Source organism: Camellia sinensis, chromosome 2 (assembly GCF_055761805.1).
Source record: "Camellia sinensis isolate YWXY chromosome 2, ASM5576180v1, whole genome shotgun sequence".
NCBI lineage: Eukaryota > Viridiplantae > Streptophyta > Magnoliopsida > Ericales > Theaceae > Camellia > Camellia sinensis.
In genome coordinates, this window is record NC_138962.1 from 166,517,847 (window position 1) to 166,539,836 (window position 21,990).

Sequence of the window (21,990 nt, forward strand, 5' to 3'; positions counted from 1 at the left end):
GTACCATCCTTGGTTTTCCAAGTTAAATGACTCTAACCACGTAGGGTGACCTCGGGCTAGACCTAAGGACCCTCATAATCATTTAATTATATGTGACTGTAAGGTGTAAACTCCTGCATAGATAAAAGAATAAATTATAAATACACTTTTTGAGTTTTGATAAAAAAAAAAAATACAAATTACTCTTTGCGGTTTCAGGAATTGTATTTTACTCTTGAGATTTCTAATTTCATAATAAATTGTTCATTTTATTAATAAATTATGAAATTAATTAATAATTTTTAATGATATTAGAAATATGTTTCAATTAATAATTTAAGTAATTTTATTATTATATAGGAGAATAATTATGAATTTTATTTTTTTAGTTAATTCTGTTAAATAAAAAATTCTAACAAAAAATATTTGTAATTTTTTAAATCACAAGAGATAATTTGTACTATAAACAAATCTTATGGGGTGAATTTATAATTTACCCTAGACGTAAATTTAAATCTACATTCATGACACTTGAAGAGTGAAATTGGGACCTCAAGATTTCCCTGGTTATTTTCCAAGTTCACGTGAACCTGTGCATATTCTCTTCTTGATCTCACCAACTTTTTGAATTCCAAGATATATTTTTTTTCTTTTTTTGTTGCTTTTATATACATAACACAAAAGAACCCATCAACCACTAGTAGTTTATTTACAGCAAAAGAGTATGCCAACAATGCACCGCCTTATATGCCGAATTAAAGCAAAAATACAAAGACAGTCCTTTTTTGTAGTTACTGTACAAAAATTGTAATCAACCCATATGATCTCATTCTAAAATGGCGCATGTATGCCTATGCACATGTATATGTATAATACACAACCCATTAAGCGGTAGCTACAATTTGATCAAATGGCATCTTTTCAGTGGCTTGGTTTTAGCAATCAATACCAGTGCTCTTTTAGATTCTCCGAATTTAGATCAAAGAAAATCAGTGTAGGAAGCTATAGTATAAGGTGTGAAGGAAGAGATTATTTGGGTTTGGATGATCAAGAGAGGGATGGCAAAAAGAGGCTGAGAATTTTGATAGCTGGCGGGGGTGTTGGGGGCTTAGTCTTGGCTTTGGCAGCAAAAAATAGAGGGTATGATGTGAAGGTGTTTGAGAGAGATTTGAGTGCAGTGAGAGGTGAGGGTAGGCATCGCGGCCCAATTCAACTCTTGAGTAGTGCTTTGGCAGTGTTGGAAGCCATCGATAAGGATGTTGCAAGGCAAATTGTTGAAGCCGGTTGTATTACCGGTAATAGGATCAATGGCCTTGCAGATGGCCTTTCAGGTGAATGGTATGCTTACCTACTTCAAGCTTTTGTTTATCAATACTTACTAAGTCGTGCTTGTTCTTGACTGTTATAGAGGTTAAATGTTTATGAACAATAGAGAGAGAGAGAGAGAGAGAGAGAGAGAGAGAGACATGATTTTGGTGTGAATAATCTCTGCTAAGGGACAGGAAAGAAAAATATAACTAATTGATTGAGAAATGAATTGTTTTTAGGTACTTCTTCTTACATATCTTGGATTTTCTGTGAAATTAAAATTGGCATATAACTTCACAAGGTTGGTGTTCTTGGGAATTTTGGATTGATATCATCGCTCTTGCAGAAGCAGTGATTTTCTTTTGGTTTTGTTTTCAGTACTATAATTATTGATCACTGTAAAGCCTGCCATTGAACAGACCCAACATGGATCTTTTAGTTTGTAAGTGAAATTTGAGTGAGAAGGATCTTAATTTCTCATTCATATCACTTTGTCCCACAACTCTTGAGTGTTCATCGAGGCAGTTTAGGCTTGGATTCCAACACTGAACCAATCAGCGTCAATTTCCTATAAGTATCTCATGGATTTTGAAGCCAATGATATTTTTTCCAGAGTGGAGATTCCGTGTGCTACTTCCCTGTGGGAATTGTATTGCAACTTCAATTTTTCATTGTTGGTTCTTGTTAGTAATGGGCGCCCATGTGGCATGACCATTAAAATTTGATTTTGAATCCTTATCCAAATAGGTTTTGATTTTGAAATCAAACCTATTTAGGATAACCACTCTTGAAACAGACGTTATCAGTTTGAACTGATATAGATAGATATAATATATTAGATATTATCTGTATCTTAACTGATATGGATAGATATTATAATATATTAAATATTTGTTATATGGTTATGGGTAATCCAAGAGAAACAACGTTGAGTCTGTTTCAACCCATATTCTGACTCTCTCCCAAGAAACAACGATCAAAGTCATTTTGCACTGTGGTTTGTGTGGGTGATATTCACCAATGTAATATCACCCCACTGCTGGGATTGATTGATCTGATTCTGGAAGCACGTGATTTATCCACGAGGTTCAATCATCAAAAGGTATGATCTGATGATTTTATTCCGCTGCATGTTTTGTGTTTTGATTTACATCATTGGTATCAGAGCCATTGATGGATATTTTCGTGCTTTCTTTTATCATATGTATATTTATAAAAGATAGTGAGATCCAAAATATTTCATTTTTATGATCATTAATGTCATTTTTTAGAGCATAAATGATTTTATTTTGGAAAAAGGAGTCCGGCAGTACAAAAATCGGAACTGTCAGTACCCTGGAAGGCGGCGCGTGGCATTCACGCGCCACCACGTCGAAGCCACGCGCGCCCACGCGCTTCCACGCGCCTACACGCGCCGGATGCCCTTCTGACGCGCCTGCACGCGCCATCACGCGCGCGTCGGCGGTGCTGTCTACGCAGGCGCGCCGTCCGCGCCCGCACGCGCGCCGCGTGCGGAGCCGAGCGCCGAGCCGAGGCTGAGCCGCGGGCCGAGCCGAGGCTGAGCCGCGCGCCGAGCCGATCCTTGAGCCGACTTGCGCTGAGCGGCGCCGAGCCGAGCCGAGCCGTTTTTTCCGCGCTGGCTTGGCTCTAAGGCTCTGTTTGTTTGTTTTTTAATTCTGAATTGCGTTAATTGGCCATAATTTATTCGTTATAGCTTTGTTTTAAGCATGGTTGGTACCCTTAGACTCAGAATTAATGTTTCTACATTCTATAAAATTTTGAAAATTTTACGAAAATAAAAAATATTTTTTCTGTGTTAATAATTCATTTTTTATGCTTTAAAATGATGCTGGTATTGCATAAATAATTTTCTGGGGTTGAAATTTTTATTATGGACTTCTGAAATGTTTTAATATCTACTGGTAATATTGTCTCATTTTATCAGTTTCTGGATTTTTTTATTTCTAATTTTATGTGTATTTATTAGTCATTTAAAATTCCAGAATATTTCAGAAAAATTTCAGAATATTTCAGAACAATGTACATTTTAATTATGGCATAATCTGAATATTGTTTCTGTTTACTAGTTTCTGGATTTTTTATTTCTAATTTTATGTGTGTTTAATTAGTTATTTAAAATTCCAGAAAATACCAAAAAAAATCCAGAAAATTTCAGGATGATGTACTTTCTGTTATGGCATAATTTAAATATTGAATACAGCATATTTTTTTTGGGTTTGTAATATGTTGTAATTAGAAGAGCATGATTATTTATTTATTTATTAGAATTCCATTATTAAATAAATATAGCATGAGTTATTTGTAGATTTACATTAAAATGCTATTGTATGGAATTTATCATGCTTTGTATATGCCATAGTCAGTGGGAGGTTATTCGGTTGAGAGAAATCTTTGTAGATTAACTCCCGAAAACCAATATTTTGCGCATAAATTAAACTAAATTTTGGATAATTGTCACTTGTGGCGCAAGAGATGATTACGAGCATAGCGGATTTTCGATCTTGCGACTTGTGTAATATTGTCACTATTTAATTTAGATTTTTGCGGCAAAATTATATTATGCTAATCAAATTAATCCCAATGCGAATTTCTCTCTAAATTGATTTAGCTTATGGAAGTTAATTTGGTTGACCTAGACTTAGTAGAGATGTTCAAATGTGAACAAACTAATCCCATTCTTTAGATGAGAAAAAGTCTTGGAGACTTTAGGTCAAACCTTAATTGAGCCAAAGTAAGGAAACATGACTCAAAGTCGCCGTGTTTTTGTTGCCTTGTTTGGCACAATAAAAACTAATGTGTGCGCTATAGTTAGCGGCACGCTACATAGTTTTAGTTGGCGAGTTTTGGAGTTATGAAATTAGTAAGCCCTCAATAGATCTGTATATGATCTTGACTAATGAGTTGCGCGGATTGACTTTGTAATTTGACTTGTAAATAATGTTACATCATTGGATGAAGTAACATTCAAGAGTCACGTCATCCAAGAAATGCGAGCTTAAATAAATTAGTCATTAAGTATAAGACGAGTAGCCAGTACGAGCAGTGTTTTGCTCTCTACCCAATTATTGGGAGTGGATTGAGCGAAATTTCATGCACTATAATAGTGTGCGTTGAAATATCACGTGAAGTTAAAAGATTAGCGCTTAGAAGCTGCAAAATCTATTAACACTGAGTGAAAAGATTAGCGCTTAGTGGCTGCAAAATCTATTAGCATTGCCAACTTGTCTAAGTGTGGACACTTACTGTTTCCACACTTGAGTGTGAAACATGGATGAGGTGCTTCTTTGTGTGATTCCTTTACAAGGCTAACGTTTTGAATAACATTTACCACTAAGCGCAAACGTTGCAGCATAGTAATGAAAAGGTTAAGGCTGACAAGGTTGTTATGACTCTAAGAATTTAACGCATCGCTTGTAAGAGCATTGTGTTGAATTAGACTCTTTAGCCTAATTCGCGCTTAAGTTACTTCAGGAGCTATCATAGTTGATAGCTTATTCTCTCCTTCTTGTGGATAGTAGAATTAATTGCAAGTAACTATGAAGCGAGAAATAGAGATGGCAACAGGAGTATCGTCATCTTTCAACTAGATGTATTAAAGTGTATGGAGAATAAAATTGACTTGAAGGTGCAGGGGATTAGCACTTACTAGTTAAATTTGCGACTTAGGCGCAGTTGATATCTCCATGACATCCTTTTTATGATCTAGTGAATATGACTTAGTCGTGAGTCATTACCTAGTTGGGCCTAAACCTTTAAAACTTGTCTTCGAGAACTCACACATTAAGATGATTGGAATTAGTTTATGACATTGGTCATGAACCAGTGGCTTATTATACTTAATCACATTAATGAGATGATGACATGATGGTTTGAGTAGGCCTTCTCGGGCCCACTCGCTTATGACATCCTGCTCTCATGTGAATGTGTAACTTTGTTCGCAATGGGTGCGCACAAGTAAGTAGGAAAGCCGCAGAAGGTCATTTGTTTTGGCGCATTTAGTCCACTATGATATTTTGTGACTAGATATGTGTGAGGGTACAATAGCTAAGCCTCAATCTCAACACATTTATAGATTACGATACGCATCTGAGTCAAGACTATTTGATCTCCCATAAGTCAAAAGTTTTGAGATGATTTTTGACATTGCACATATGAGGTCGAGATCAATTAGATAAGAGTTTTTTGTGCTTTTAGTTTTGACCAAGGTGGCGAGTATCTATTTGAGTTATTTTTTCAGAAAAACTCTGTGAAGAGAGATGGATGCTTAGAACATTGATTATTCCTAGTACTCAACAACACACTGGTGTAGTAGAGATAAGGAATTAAATATTGTTAATGTTAGGTAGATAATGGCGCAAAATGTTTCCCAATTGGGAATTGCACTAGTTTGTTGCCTATATCCCTAACTAAGTGCCCTCCATATCAGTTTTTACACTCCATTTTGAGTAATGGGTTAGCAGAGAGCCATCTATGGGCGATCTGTAACCATTAAGCAGCTTATCTTTATTCTACTTCTCATAAGATTGCGAAGTTAAGACCTAGGGTTCTATAGCGCATTATTGTATGCTGTCTTGTAAACACAAAGGGTCGTGTGGCGCATTATTGTATGCGGTCATGCAAACCCTCCGGGTCATGTGCATATAGGTAAGCAGCTTTGTGGTAGTGTAACTAAGTCACATAAAGTTTTATTAGTAAAGGTGACGTGAATAGAGTTTTCGGAACTCTATAAGATGGAGAATTCCAAGCATAGCGCTCTATGTAGCCTAGTTGAGAATGGAAAGAAATTTCCAATATCCTAGGGACAGTGGGAGCGATGTGTCTACTAATGGATTACTCCATTAGAGCAGAATACTCTACATTTTTAGTTGCGTGGTAGCAAATGTGAAAATTTTCCACGTCATCACTGGGTGATTGAGAGGGAAACATTCATGATTGCTCCGCAAGATGATAAAGAGCCTAGGATAATGCCTAAGGCTCTAGTCCCCTATTTTTTTGAAAGTGGATCAATGCTGCGCAGTTTAAGACAAAGTCTTTGAGGATTAACCATTTTTTATAATTTGGTTGACTTTCCATTATGACGCAAAACTGTTATAAAGTTATGCGTAATTTGGATAGTCATTTTTGAGGCATAAGGCTCGCTAGATACCGAATGGTCGCACCATTGAGGAAAGTGTAGACCATGAGAAGACTTCCTCCTGGGGAGTGAGGTTATTTTGACTTAGGCTATAATTGACATAAGTTCGGAACATTGATTTGTGGACACTGTGACCCGATTTCTCATTAGAGAATTGGATAAGTAGATCCGTAGGGATTTACCTTCTGCTTTTATGGTGAAAAGTTAGGAGCGCAAAAAGGTTGCTAGTTCCAACAAATCTTTTACAAGCAGTTATCCAAACAGTGGTTCTTAGATTTCGTCAAGCCATGATAGGGCAACGATGATCGATGAAGACCACTGAGGCATGATCAATGGTCCAAAAGAAGTTTTTCCTTACTTAGTCATTATGAGCCAGGAATTTATAAGGTTGTCGCCACCTAGGGTGGGCAGTCCTCCATTTTAGATATGATGGACATGGGTGATGTAATTCATATGCTCGGATGTACGATCCTTAGGGACTGTTTTAGGAAAATTCTCGGTTTGTCTTCAATGACTTACATAAGGAATATCCTAGAACGATTCTAGATGCAAAATTGCAAACCCATTGACTTACCTATCGGTAAAAGCCAGAGCCTTAGCTATTGAGTGAATCCTCAGATTGTCTTTAGGAGAAACAGATGACCTATATTCCTTGATTTTTTCTTTGTTGTGGGAGCCTAAAGTACGCTATGTGGGCGTATTCGGCATGATAAGTTTTATCTTTGATAAATGGTTAACTGAGTTGTTTAGACATTGACCTTGCTCATTAGACTGTGGATAAAATGCTTTATTAGAAGCATATTAATTTGCTCCTTGTAAAATTCAATGCGCTAGTTGGGCGCATCTGCGCTAGTTGGGCGCATTAAGAATGAACGCAAATTGGTCACCAAAAATATCTTTAGAGAGGTTATTGCGCAAGAGATAGTGATCTTAAATCATTTCATGTGAGGCGCACATGGTGGATTCCGTTGTATATACTTATCGCAAGAGGTGCTGATAAGGCTTATGTTTGGAATCTATAATTGCGCAAGCTGTGGTCAATTTTTTTTTAAATCGATCACTTATTTTGAGATGATGGGATGTTGACACTATTATGGTTTGTGTCATAATGATTAGCAAATGATGATGTCAGCAGGCAAGATTGGCTCACTCACACGAGCAATCGCCCTTGGCGCTTGGGAGCGAGCAAGGATGAGACTGGTGGTTTATTTTTATTCGGAGCCAAGAGAGGCTTAAATCATCCACTATGTATGTCGCCTTGGTTATAACCAAGATGAGGTCGTGTTAAGGACCAAACATGGATGTTAGTACCCACTTTCCATGTTGTGCCTGTTATGATTAGCCAGATTCGAGATCTCATTTGACGCCTAGAAGGCGAGCAAATAGAGAATTCGGGTTAGGCGCTAGAAAGCGACTAGACTAATATCTGTACGGTGTATCGAGTATGACGTCACTCTTTATGGAAGAGTTACTCCACCGTAACATATATTCATACTATATGTGCTTAGCGACCGAGTAATGAGGTGAGAGAATGGATCCCTGCTTCCTCACCGTGTGAGTCTTACGAGTCATTATTGATATGACTTTCATTTATGTACCCTTTTGTGACTTTTGACTATGTCATAAGGTAAGGGGTTGATGTTCTGCTACTTTGGTATGTTGCCTGCGGTCATGCATGATTCGGCCTTAAGGGACATCACTGGGAAAGCGGTCAATCCTAAACTAAATGGCATGAGTGCAAAGGGAAGATCATCTAGTATTACACCACTGTTGTATATTCACTGCCGGCAACTCACATCGCTCTGTATGAGAGGCGAATTGAGTGTGAATATATTGCAAGAATTGAGAGGGTCAAACATGCTCTTTTTGAGGGATTAGAGATGTTTTTTGGACCGGTGTAATTAGATGGGTCTGGGGTATATGAGACACTATTTCTTTTCTTTTTGGGTTGATGTCTCTATGCTGGCTCATTTTGAGTTTCTAGTATAGAGCTCCCACATGCAGGTGTTCTCAGCAGTCGCACGGTGCAGTGGCTAGTATGAGATTGTTCGTTTTTGGGGAGATTGAGATAGAGATGTGGCAGTGTCATGCCAACTCATGTGCGAGTGGGAGATGTTAGTAATGGGCGCCCATGTGGCATGACCATTAAAATTTGATTTTGAATCCTTATCCAAATAGGTTTTGATTTTGAAATCAAACCTATTTAGGATAACCACTCTTGAAACAGACGTTATCAGTTTGAACTGATATAGATAGATATAATATATTAGATATTATCTGTATCTTAACTGATATGGATAGATATTATAATATATTAAATATTTGTTATATGGTTATGGGTAATCCAAGAGAAACAACGTTGAGTCTGTTTCAACCCATATTCTGACTCTCTCCCAAGAAACAACGATCAAAGTCATTTTGCACTGTGGTTTGTGTGGGTGATATTCACCAATGTAATATCACCCCACTGCTGGGATTGATTGATCTGATTCTGGAAGCACGTGATTTATCCACGAGGTTCAATCATCAAAAGGTATGATCTGATGATTTTATTCCGCTGCATGTTTTGTGTTTTGATTTACATCAGTTCTGAACCAAGTATTTGATCAAGTAAAAGAATACTTTGCTTTCTGTTTCGGCATATAGAGTTTTCATAAATATGAAGTGGTTTCATGGGGCACGTTATGAATATAGTTGTAGGCATTAGAGAAACATAGATTATTACAAATGAGCTCCATTGTGCTTTTCCTAACTCTTTGGAGTTGGTACATGATTCAAGTTTTGCATACCGTTCAACTAGAATCAAGTACTGTATGATCTTGATATCAATTTTAAATATCTCATATCTGGTTGCATATACTTGTTATGATGTTTTTTTTTTTCTGAAATTACACAAATCTTATTTGGTTTTCTGTTGTATGGTCTGGCAATGCAATAATAGTCGCCTCCAATCTAAAGGCAGAAGTTGTTTTGGAAAGTACTTTTTCGAAAGTGATTAAAGGTAATCTTTCGGTTGGCTTTGTTTTCTCACTTCAGGTTTACAAAATTTGATCTATTGACGCCTGCTGTATCAAGGGGGCTTCCCATTACCCAAGTAATATGTAGAATAGCACTGCAAGACATCTTAGTGAATGCAGTTGGGCAGGACATAGTTAGTAACAACTCTAAAGTTGTTGACTTTGTGGAAGACTCTAACAAGGTCTGAAGATTCTTTGTATGTAATTAAATCTCTGATTTTTATTTTTTTTTTAAATTTTATGTACTCTCTAATCTATTTTTATGTATTATAGGTCAAAGTAATTCTTGAGGATGGAAGGCAGTATGAAGGTGATGTGTTGGTTGGAGCAGATGGAATACGGTCAAAAGTAGGCGGCACCGCTCTCACTCTCTACTAACCTTTCTTTTTGAATTACACTTATTTAGCCAATTCTTTCTCATTCCCCTTATGTTTTACTATTTTTTTTAGGTACGTTCAAAACTATTTGGGGCAAAACCAGCAAACTATTCAAATTATACATGCTATAGTGGACTAACAAACTTTGTGCCACCATATATTGATACTGTTGGGTACGTTCTTAGTTTCATATTGTGAGGCATGCTTCAGAAATAAAATTAATGTTGCAAAATGGGAAAAAAAAGTAGTACTTCAAAGAAAGAAGAAGAAAAAGATAATTTTAGGAATCATTCATAGAGAGCTTAGGCATCGCACCTAGGATTTTGCATCTCACAATCCATAGCAAAGCTTCAAAGCTCTGAAATTCTATAAAAATCTCATCATTATTGAATTAGAAGTAATACATAGCTTTATATAGAACTAAGAAGACTAATTTAACCAGCTAGAACCTAAAGAGGAAACTACTCAACAAAAAGGAAACTTCTAAAAAACTTCAAAATTATAAAATCTATCTAAGACCCATGGGTCAGCCCAACCCATTCTTGAGACTTTAACATATTAAACCAAAACCAAGACCCATGGGTCAGCACAACGACCCATTCTTGAGACTTGATCTAGAAATTTTGCAAATTAAAAAAATACCCTTGACCCTAAAATTCAACCAGAACTCACATAAAATATATATAGGACTTAAATTACTTGAAATCATATTGTGCAAGTTCCTGTGGGTTTCAGTATTGAATGTGAGCCAAATTCCATAATTTTTTGCAACTTTGAATTTGCTTTTCCTTGAGCATCTTATAGATTGCATCAGTTACTTTACAATTAAATTGTTTATTCTCTTTGAAGCTGCTTATATAATTTTCGATTTTCAAGATCCTTAAAATTTGTCAGTCATTGGTACAAAAATAGAAAGTCCATGGATAGCATTATCCCAGAGTTACAAAATGTTTGGTTTTCTTATTATCGCATTGTGCTATGGTAGGTATCGTGTATTCTTGGGATTGAACCAGTACTTTGTTGCTTCAGATGTAGGGAGAGGGAAGATGCAATGGTATGCCTTCCACAAGGAAGCTCCCATGAATGATGATCCTCCCGGAGGCAAGTCTGTCGCTCACTCTCACTCTCACTCTCTCTACACAAATTTGTTATAATGTGTGATATGTAACTATGGTAAAGTACTTAGCTCTATAAAATTTCAGCTTAAATTTTGTCTTTTGATGTTTCAGGTAAAAAGGTGAGGCTTCTGGAACTGTTTGGCAGCTGGTGTAGCGACGTGGTTACACTAATCTCAGAAACACCAGAGGATATGATTTTGCAAAGATATATTTATGATAGAGATATGATCTACTCGTGGGGAATTGGACGTGTAACTTTGTTAGGTGATGCTGCTCATCCTATGCAGCCAAATCTTGGTCAAGGGGGTTGCATGGCTATTGAGGCAAGTAAATTTGATCTCTAACATATTAACATTATAAGCGTCACTTGGAGAGCATGTGGATACATTTTGGTGTAAGAAGCACGAACACGGATATGACACACCAACATGCCAATTTTCAAATAATATATATAGTTAGATATATTTATTATATGTTATATTGAATATCTCATTCAAAAATGATAATAATAAAAAACATGACACTAATTCCTGTTGTTTAAAGGACAGATTAAGCATAAATCTTTTTTTTTATTATTTTAATAATTGGATCTCAAGTTATTTTGTTTAAATGTGCAATATCTTTTATGTGTTTAAGCAATGGATACATGTGTGCCAAGTGTCCAAATTGTGTCCGCATCTAAAAATATTTAAAAAATAATAGGATATGTTCGGACGTGTGTCCGACACATGTTGGGATGTGTCCACACCACACAGACACACTACCCTCTTAGAACGACACCCTCTTAGAACTTTTTAGTGTCTCTCTGTGCTTAGATTTTATCCCATTCATTCTCCATATCGTCTGAATTGACTCTGTTATTACTCAGTAACATAGATCATAGTAATTTAAAAATGAGATCATTCAAGATGTTGCCAGTGAATTCATTTTTGGGTGTGTGTATTCTCTCTGTCTTTTTTTTTTATATCCTCTCCTTAAACCATTGAGATTATGATTTTTCTGTTTGAATTCAATGGAGAACAACTTGAAAATGTTTCCTTTTCACATATAGGATTGATTTGTAACTCATAAATTTTTTTTCCCTTCCCACAGATGGAGAAGTGCTAGGAATTATCTAAACAAAGAAAAAAAAGAAAGAGATTGAGAGCTTTTTTTTCACATATAGTTTCCCTTTCCCCTTCCTTCAATATATATCAGGAATAGCCTTAGCATGTTAACTCATTCTTTTGAATCAAAAAGAAACCCATGTGGATGATACTTTAGTAGAGTAGGATTTTTACAAGTTAATTGAAGAATGTGGTTAGTCTGGAGAGAAGGGGTTCCAAAGTAATTATATTCGTTATCATAGACTTATTCGATTAGTGATTCTTTGTGCAGGACTGTTACCAACTTATACTTGAGCTTGATAAGGTTGCTGAAAGTGGCTCTGATGTTTGCCTGTCAAATGAAATTGTATCAGCACTCAAAAGGTATATCTAAGGCAAAATTTAGAGATAATTTTCCTGGAAATATAACATTATATGTTTCCAAGTTTCATGATATAATGACAACCCTATCTTCAACGTTTTGAAGTAGTGTTGACCTACTGATTGTACATTTACTTCTCTTAAGAAGTGTTATACATAGCATTTTTCTTACAATAAACAATAATTAGTCTACCAACCAATATACTAACTGCTTGTGTGGCACTGCCACATCAAAATTGTGGCCCCACCCATTTGTCCTCCCTCATCTACCAAGTCCCTTCGCTTATATCTTTTGGTTTTCCTCATATCTCTCATTATGGCTATAATATGCATAGATATTATATACACTAATCTATTCAAAGACTAATCACAGGGGCTCTGTACCGAAAGAACCAGACTCAATGCACTAATCTTTCATAATCATATGATCAAAACCTCTGCAAACCCCTACTTGTTTTTCTTAGTCTCAAAGAATTCGAACAGCATGCTTCAAATCCATTGATCTTGCACTCTCTCTGCAAACTCTCTTAACGTCATTCGAACCTTGTGTACTACCCACATCTCTGCGAACCCTTCCAAACTGGCAACTTTATGAGTGAGGATCCTGTCCTTGCAGCTTCTGTGCTTGCACCCGTCCTTGCAGGCTTTCGGGTCTACTTTTAGGCCCAATTTTGATAATCCGAACCGTTTATATTTCATGATTTATTCAGTATATCATACCTGTAAAAAATCAAGTTGATCGGATATCAGAAAGTATATGTTCGGAAAACTGTTTATTAAATTCTTTAAAAAATAGTGTTTAGTTCAATTTTTCAAACACACACTTTCTGATATCCGATCAATTTGATTTTTTACAGGTATGATATACTGAATAAATCATAAAATATAAGCGGTTCGGATTATCAAAATTGGGCCTAAAAGTAGACACGAAGGCCTACAAGGACGGACGCAAGCACAAGCTTGCAAGGAGAGGCTCTTGACTCCAATTTTATCTCCTGTCAACAATCAAAGCATCTCAGTTCCTCTTCTCTTATCAATCCCTATTCCCAAGAGATTTCATAGAGACAAAAGGCGAGATGTGAGGGATGAGAGAAAGCACAACGAGAGAAGTATCCAGAAAAAGAGAGAGACAAGATAGAGACGAGGGAAACCGAAAGATGTGAGGCAGATGAACCAGAAAACAAATAGGTGGGAACCACGGCTTTGAGGTTGCAGTGCCACATAAGCCGTTGGTATACTAGTTAGTGCGTCTAGCTTTATTGGTTGTAGAAACTTTACTCTTTTGCTTCTAGTCATAGTTAGCAAATTTTGTAATGGTAAGGAGCAAGGTAGGTAATAGATGCCCTTATCATTAGAAATGCCAACAGTATCTCTGGTATAGAACTTTGAGAGCTGCTTCTTTTTTTTTTCTTTTTCTTCTATCTTTTTGATAAGAAAGAGCATGTTAATTTTGAGGAACTTGAGGATTGAATATTATATATTTTTTACCACACTAATTGTAACAGCAGAACCATGTCTCTACTCTACATCATCAAACCATTGGTGGGGACTAATGTAGATGTATGACTCCCCTTATAACAATATGAAGTAAATTCCCACAATCCAATTCCGTTTAGTAATTGAAGAAAATTTCACAAATGTACTTCTAAAGTGTCCAGTACAGTGCTATAACTGCATTCTGCCCCTTTGCATCTTCAATACAACCGGCCACAAAATAAGCATAGATCTAAATTTCTAGTGAATAAACTTGTGTCAAATGTCCTGTCAAGCCCAGGTATATTAGGATATATGCAAGGTTTTGAATGCTCATCTTGTTTTCGGAATCATTTGAAGGAAGAAAGAAAAGGAAAGAGACCCACTTTATGAACAGTTTTTAACGATGATAAATGTTAGTTTGTTTCCATGTGAAGCCCAATAACAATTTGGTCGTTCTTTTTTAAGTTTTTTTTAATCTTCTAATCTTCAGCAAAAGTTTTACAAAGAGAAATTTATTTTTTACATTTAATGATCTTATGACATTTGGAATGACCTATGGTGCCCATTTTTATGTTGATCCATATTTAGTTGAATTTACATGTTGAGACATCATCTATTTTGAATTTTTCCTTCTCCTCAGAAAAAAATAGAAATAAAAATATACTAATATTTGATCTAGGTCATTTATACTCATTCTTGCCCCAATAAGGTAATCTTTCTTTTTCGTGATTTTTCTTTTGAGTCAATTATCGGGCAAATATTTTCCAAATCCAACAATGGTTCCTAAATACTGTTGATTTCACATTAATAGATATGAGAAGAAAAGAATGGTACGTGTCAGCGTAGTACACACAATGAGCCGAATGGCATCAAAAATGCTTGCCAGTTACCGACCTTTTATGGATTTTGGATCTGGACCACTGTCTGTAAGTTTTGTGTACCCTATTTCATGCTTCAATCTCTAGTACTTCCTGTTCTTTGAATTTTAAATGGAATTTTTCTTTTTCTTTTTTGTTTTCATTGTTGCAGCATTTGTCAACTTGGCAGTTAAGGCATCCTGCAATTCCTGTTGCACAAATATTTCTGCAAATATTTTTGCCACAATACATGATTTGGATGATAGCAGGCCATGGGTAAGGAGAAAAAAACATATCTGCAGTTTACTTTCTTTGCCAATATCTACATTTCGAGTGTCATAGGACTCATTCAAAATACTTCAAAATTGTTTTTATAGTCATCATCATCGTCACCAATTTCATAACACAAAATATCAGTCGTTTTGGGGGAATGATTGTGCACTATGAAGCATGGATACTCTAAAAATATTAATATCGGGTACTTACCTGATACGGTTGTATGTCGTTGTCTACTTTTAGGTTTTTCTGTATCAATGTACTCATACCCACATCCATTCCCACATTCGAGCTTACTAGATTGTGGATTAGCATTTAGCATTTGGGATGCTAACAAATCTACATATTTTAAGTTTGAGCAAGATTTTTTTTTCTGAACAACTCTGCACTTAATAAGAATTTTTATTTTTTTCTTAGACTATTGAATGACATTTGAATTTGTAATTATAATTGCTATTGAACATTCTCTTAAACTTCTTTAGGTTCTCTTAAAACCTCAAATAAGACTTAAGTTGTTAAGCGACTCTCAAATAAGACTTAAGTTGATCCGAACCATTTACATTTTAGGATTCGTCGAGTATGTCATCCATTCAAAAAATCAAATTGATTGGATAATGGCAACCACATGTTCAAATTAGTTTTGTATGAAAAAAAGACAGTGAGAAAATAAATAGTTTATACAAAACCGATTCGAACACATGGTTATCATTATCCGATCGACTTGATTTTTTGCATAGATGATGTACTCGACGAACGTTAAAATGTGATTGGTTCCGATCATTGAAACGGGGCCCAAAAGTGGGCTCACGTTGCGGACTGGAAGGTCCAATCTTGATCTCTAGTTCATACAAGACTGATTTGAACACGTGGTTGCCGTTATCCGATCAACTTGATCTTTTGCATGGATGATGTACTCAACAAATTCTAAAATGTAAATGGTTCTGGTCAACGAATCGGGACACAAAAGTGGGCTCATGTCGCAGACTGGATAGTCCAGTCTTGATCTCCAACTAGAGACAACTTAGACCCTTGATTTATATAGTCTAGAGGCTCCTCCATCCATTGGCAATTGGTTTTGGGTTGGATGCCTCCAATATTCTAACAGGGAATCTGACTTTTGGTTCCAAGAGGTCCGAGATTCTAGTCTGTTCACCCCCCTTTATCTTTGTCACTATGCACTCTATTCTGCATGTCTTTGTGCACTACCTTGTTCACTCAATCTATTTAGTTTCATATACATTGTTTGACTCATTTCTTAACATCTTAACCTTGTGGTGTTAGTGGTGATCTAAAATGTTATTAGAGATGGGATTTGGGTGGTCTCTCGGGCCAAAGCTCCACCCCAATGCTATTGTTCTTGTTTTGTTCATCTTTTTATGCGACTGGGCTGCAGGGGAGTTTTGGAAATTGATCCCCTGTCAATTTCTATCCATTGCCAATTAGTTTTATTTTGGCTCCCCTAAATATTCTAATGTCATTCGAGCTTTGTCTACACAAGTCCTAGTTTCAAATTTTTTTAACAAGGACATAATGTTCATAATATAGTTAAAAAAATTGCATGTGATTCTTATGTGACTATTTTCTATTAATTGCACTAACATTAGTGATGGAGGGATGTCAAAAGTGGTAGCCCCAAGGGTGTAATAGTTTTTGAGAAAAGTTAGGGATCATGAAAATGATCATGAAAGAGTTACTATCCTTGGATTATCTTGATTAGTGTGTGGTGTTTTATTCTAAGTGTAATCCAAGAGTCACAAAGCTTTCATGATTATTTTCATGAAAGGTTTTTCATGATACCTAACATTGCTGATAGTTTTTAGGGGTGCGAGTTAAAAATGGGTCACAGCTCAAAGGGTGTTAGACTTTGCTAGTTAAAATATGGAGATTGCAGTTAGTATTCTTCAATGATCAATTTGGAATTTGATAAATTAAAGGTTTTTTTTTTTTGGGGGGGGGGGGGGGGGGGGGGGGATCAATATTTTTTCTCCTTGCAGATTGTGGTGACAGAGAAGATCGTGGTGACAGAGAAGATCAAAAGCACTTGAGTAATTCATGGCTTTTGGGTGAAGGTTCCACATGATTATCTTTGGTTATTTCATTGAACTCAAAGCCAATACAAGAGGTTTTATGCTTAATTGCTGTTTGGGCGTTTCCATTATTTGAAAAGCATCATTATCACCTCTATTGGTTGACTCTTATTTGTGAAGGAAAGCCAGAAGAGTTGCTTAGAAAAAAAATAATCTCTATATGAAAAAAAAAAAAAAAAAGTATTGTATATGAGTGAGGTATTGCATAGTATTGTTGTAGTTATTGTTATTGTTATTGTCATGTGCTAATTTTCACTAATCACTAATTGGAATTCTCCCATGTTATCTCCCAAAATTTAACATAAATGTGATGAGCTTCACTGTCTAAACTATTCACAACCAAAGAAGCCGCTCCACTTTGCAATACCTAATATTGCACTAGTAATTGTTCCCATATTTTTATTTGGTTTGGAAAATGATGTATGGGTGTGTTTGGTATGTGTTTTGAAATATATTTTTGGAAGAAAATTTTCAAAAATATATTTGGTTATAAATTTTTTCAAAAAAAATTCAAAATTACTTCTCTCTATTACACATCAATTAATCACTTTTTCTCTCTTTTCTTTCCTTTTCAATCATTTTTTCTCTCACACATATTTACTCAACTACAACAAAATATCAAATCATCTTAAACTCTCAAACTCTAAAACTATTTTCAAAATATACAACCAAATAAATTAAAAAAATTCTTAACTCTTTCCAAAAAAAATTTAAAAAATTTATCTCAAAAAACAAACTAAACACAATATGTTTATATGATTTTTGTATGGGCCTGGCTTCCCTCTAGTCCCAAATCGGATTGGAGGGTGTTGTTGGGCCCGTGGGGGCTCACCACGGGTTTCGTTTCGATAATTCGAATCGCTCAATACGTAGATCTCATCGAGTATTATATGCCTGTAAAAAATCACGTTGATCGGATATTGATAGCTATGTCATCGATCAGTTTTCTGTCAACTGTTTATTTTTTCACCGTCTATTTTTTTATATACAAAACTGATTTGATCACATAACTATCGATATCTGATCAACGTGATTTTTTATAAACATATAGTACTCTATGAGTTCTACAGATTGCACGATTTAGATTATCAAAACGGAATTCGCAGTAAACTTTTACGGGTCTAACAACACTCTCTAATTTAATCTGAGACTTAAAGGAAAGTCATGCCTTTTTGTATATAATTTATGACAATAGAATGACGTGACTATGATTGTGCATTGTTGAAAATGTAGCCTTCTTGATGGATTTTTTAGACTTAAAGTCATGCCTTTTTGTATCTCAACAATGATTTAAAATATTAATTTTGATGATCTAATAGAGCATTAATGATATAGTAAGAAAAAAAAAATGAAATCAAAACATCACATCACAATGAATGAAATCCACTGCCAATTCACTAGAACTTACTTTAGAGTTCAAGAATTAAAACTCTAAAGTATTTTTCTTTTGTATATAATTTACAACAATAGAATGACATGACAATGATTGTGCAATGTTGAAAATGTATGTCTTCTTGATGGATTTTTTTACTTTACCGCTATAAAATCTGAACTTGTCATTTTTGGATAAATTACCCTGACACCCTATAAGATTTATATTTATTATAGTTTTTCCTTTCATAATTGAGAAATTACATTGATCCACCTGTTAATTTAATTATAGGATAAATTACACTTACTGTTGTTCATCTTGTGAAATTAATAAATAGATTTATGAAGAAAACAAAATTAAATATATACTAAGAACATATGCTGATAATTACAACTAAATTTCAACAGAAAAATACAAAACAATAAAATAGTAAAGAAACCAAACCGAAGCCTGCACAGTGGCAGTTTCCTTAAAACAGATTTTGCCGCCTCACGAGTCGAGTGCTTGAGGAATCCCGACGTCTGTCTCTCAGGATACGACGGTCAAAACCAGCTACGGCAGAAGCACTCTTTGTCTAGTTTAGCGAACAAAACAGTGGCAGTACTCTCTCACTGTAGAAATTTCTAGCAAACTAACTAAAAAATGGAAAAAACAATTTCTATGTTTTAGACTTGACATGAGGGTCTCAATTTATACATGTATGGGGAGAAAGGAGAAGCCTTTTGCCTTTATAGCTGGTCATTAATGCACCATTAACCTCTGCAATAAAGGCAGGAGTTACAAACCTCATTAATGCAGGAGTTACAAACCTCATTAATGCTCTATTCAACTCTGTAATAAAGCCAGAAGTTACAAACCTCACTACCTCTTTCATGAAGCTAACTTCATGAGGCAATTTCTTATTCAAATCTCAATGGTTTTTGGTCATTCTATTTGTGGTATAAAGATCTCATTGCAAAGTATCTAGACCCACTTAGACCCAACTCAATAGATGGTTAGGACCCACTTTAATATTTAATTAAAGTCACCAAAAAACCTTTTTTTTTTTTTCCAACAATCCCCCACATGAATAAAAATTGACCGAATGACTCAAGAAACGGATACCGTTCAACAATAAAGACTCGGAGAGAGAATACAACGAACTAACCCCGACATCAGAGAAGGTAGCTTTTGGCTTTGAACCTCTCCCGGTGAAAACCTATCGAGTTTACTGGCTGATCAATGAATATGACATTTTGAATTGCTCTGCCGTTTATGTAAACTGAGACAATAGATCTCACATGGGAATTACTCCTACCACCATTCTGTTCTCACTGGTGTGCCCTGTATGGCCTTGGACACTAGCCTGGTTCAGCGAGTAGTTTCAAAGAATCTTGGCCTGCCCAATTCTTCTAGAAGCGGCCCCACTTCACACTCACATAGGTGACTCTACTTAAGTATCCTGCTATACTTAGCTCAACAGCTTAACACACTAGAGTCATTAAAAGCTCAGCTTAACCTCTACACTTGCAGGTATCACTGATAGAAGAAATGGCTGGAGGTTTAACCTCCTCAGTGACATACCACCGTTACACGCAATTAGGTTGTCCCATTGAACCTAGATCTTGGGATCTTCAGTCAACTAAGTTAGGTTTCCATTCCGGTAACTTCCAAAGGCCTCAACCGCATTCATTTTGACGACGTTTCGACTAACACTCAATTTAACCCTTTGGTTAGCGGATCCGCAATGTTGTCCTTAGACTTTACAAAGTCTAAAGAGACAACTCCATTCGAGAGTAATTGTCGTATGGAATTATGTCTACGACGGATATGTTTAGACTTTCCAGTATACATATTACTCTGTGCCCTACCAATTGCAGATTGACTATCACAATGAATACAAATAGTAAGCACAGGTTTAGACCAACGTGGAATATCTTCAATGAAATGGCGAAGCCATTCTGCTTCTTCTGTTGCTTTATCCAAAGCAATTAACTCTGATTCCATCGTTGATCTAGATAAACACGTTTGCTTGGAAGATTTCCAAGACACGGCTACCCCACCAAGAGTGAACACATATCCACTAGTGGACTTTGAGTCCTTTATATCTGATATCCAATTTGCGTTACTATAGCCTTCAAGCACCGCTGGATATCGAGTATAATGCAGCCCATAATCCCGAGTGTAGCGTAAATACCTTAACACCCGCACAATGCCCTTCCAATGAGTAGCATTCGGATTACTCGTGTATCTACCAAGCCTGCTAACAGAGTAAGCTATATCCGGCCTTGTACAGGTCATCAAATACATCAAACTGCTAATGACCCAAGAATATTCTAGCTGAGAGACACTCTCACCAATATTCTTGGTCAAGTGTAGACTCACGTCTACCGGTGTCTTAGACACACTTGTATTTGATTTACTAAGTTTCTCAAGTATTTTCTCAATTTAGTGAGACAGAGAAAGTACAATTCCACTAGATGTTCTGGTAATCTTAATACCTAGAATAACATCTGCAAGGCCCATATCTTTCATGTCAAACTTAGAGTTTAACAATCTCTTGGTAGTTTTAATCATCTCATCATTACTACCAACAATGAGGAAGTCATCAACGTATAGACACAAAATGACATAACCACTATCAGTGTCTTTAACATATACGTATTTGTCACACTCATTGATTCTAAATCTATTTGACAACATAGCGTTGTCAAACTTCTCATGTCCTCGAGCTGAAAAACCCTCGGGTTGCTCCATGTAGATTTCTTCATTCAAATCTCCATTTAAGAAAGTTGTCTTTACGTCCATCTGATGTATCTCTAGACCACATAGCATTGCTATCGCAATCACCATGCGAATGGATGTAATCCTTGTCACAGGTGAATACATATCAAAGTAATCCAAGCATTCTCTCTGCTTCTATCCTTTGATAATTAGCCCAGCTTTATACTTATCAATTGACCCATCAGCTTTCATCTTTCTTTTAAAGATCCACTTACTCCCCAAGGCCTTACTGCCTAGAGGTAGATCAACCAACTCCCAAGTATGATTCTGCAAGATGGAGTCAATTTCACTCTTAATTGCTTCTTTCCACAAAGGACTTTCAGGTGAAGTCACAGCTTCATGGAAAGTTCGAGGTTCTCCCTCTAACATATAAGTCAAAAAATTCGGACCAAAGGACTTTGCAGTCCTTAGCTCATCTACATCTTCAGCTTGATCATCAACTTGATCACGCAAGTGATCATTTGTTTGATTAGCTATGTAATCATTGTCACCTTCAACCTCTTACATGGAACTCGGAATACATTTTCAAAGAAAGATGCATTTCTTGATTCCATGATAGTATTCTTGTGTATATCTGGAATAGCAGACTGAACCACAAGAAATCGATATGCACTACTATATTGTGCATAACCGTTGAATACAAAGTCAACGGATTTTTAGGCTTATCTTAACCCTCTTGGGTTTAGGTATTCCCGCCTTTTGCATGACACCCCCACATTTGTAGAATTTATACAAACGC

General features: G+C 36.0%; 1 protein-coding gene across 4 annotated transcripts; it reads left to right on the forward strand.

The window, feature by feature from the left end:
* Positions 1-45: 45 nt before the first annotated feature.
* Positions 46-17,460, forward strand: LOC114270560 (zeaxanthin epoxidase, chloroplastic). Of its 4 annotated transcripts, none has more exons than XM_082916054.1 (11): positions 576-1,317; positions 9,479-9,641; positions 9,733-9,807; positions 9,909-10,009; positions 10,822-10,937; positions 11,066-11,277; positions 12,332-12,423; positions 14,576-14,605; positions 14,708-14,822; positions 14,926-15,029; positions 17,024-17,460. In XM_082916054.1, exons 1-11 carry the CDS (start codon positions 890-892, stop codon positions 17,031-17,033), a joined length of 1,446 nt encoding a protein of 481 aa, XP_082772180.1. In that variant the 5' UTR covers positions 576-889; the 3' UTR covers positions 17,034-17,460. The 4 variants fall into 4 exon arrangements, with proteins under 4 accessions (XP_082772182.1, XP_082772180.1, XP_082772181.1 ...); XM_082916055.1 differs by having other exon boundaries at positions 17,042-17,460; XM_082916056.1 differs by lacking the exon at positions 14,576-14,605 and having other exon boundaries at positions 46-1,317; positions 17,042-17,460.
* The last annotated feature ends 4,530 nt before the right edge of the window (positions 17,461-21,990 follow it).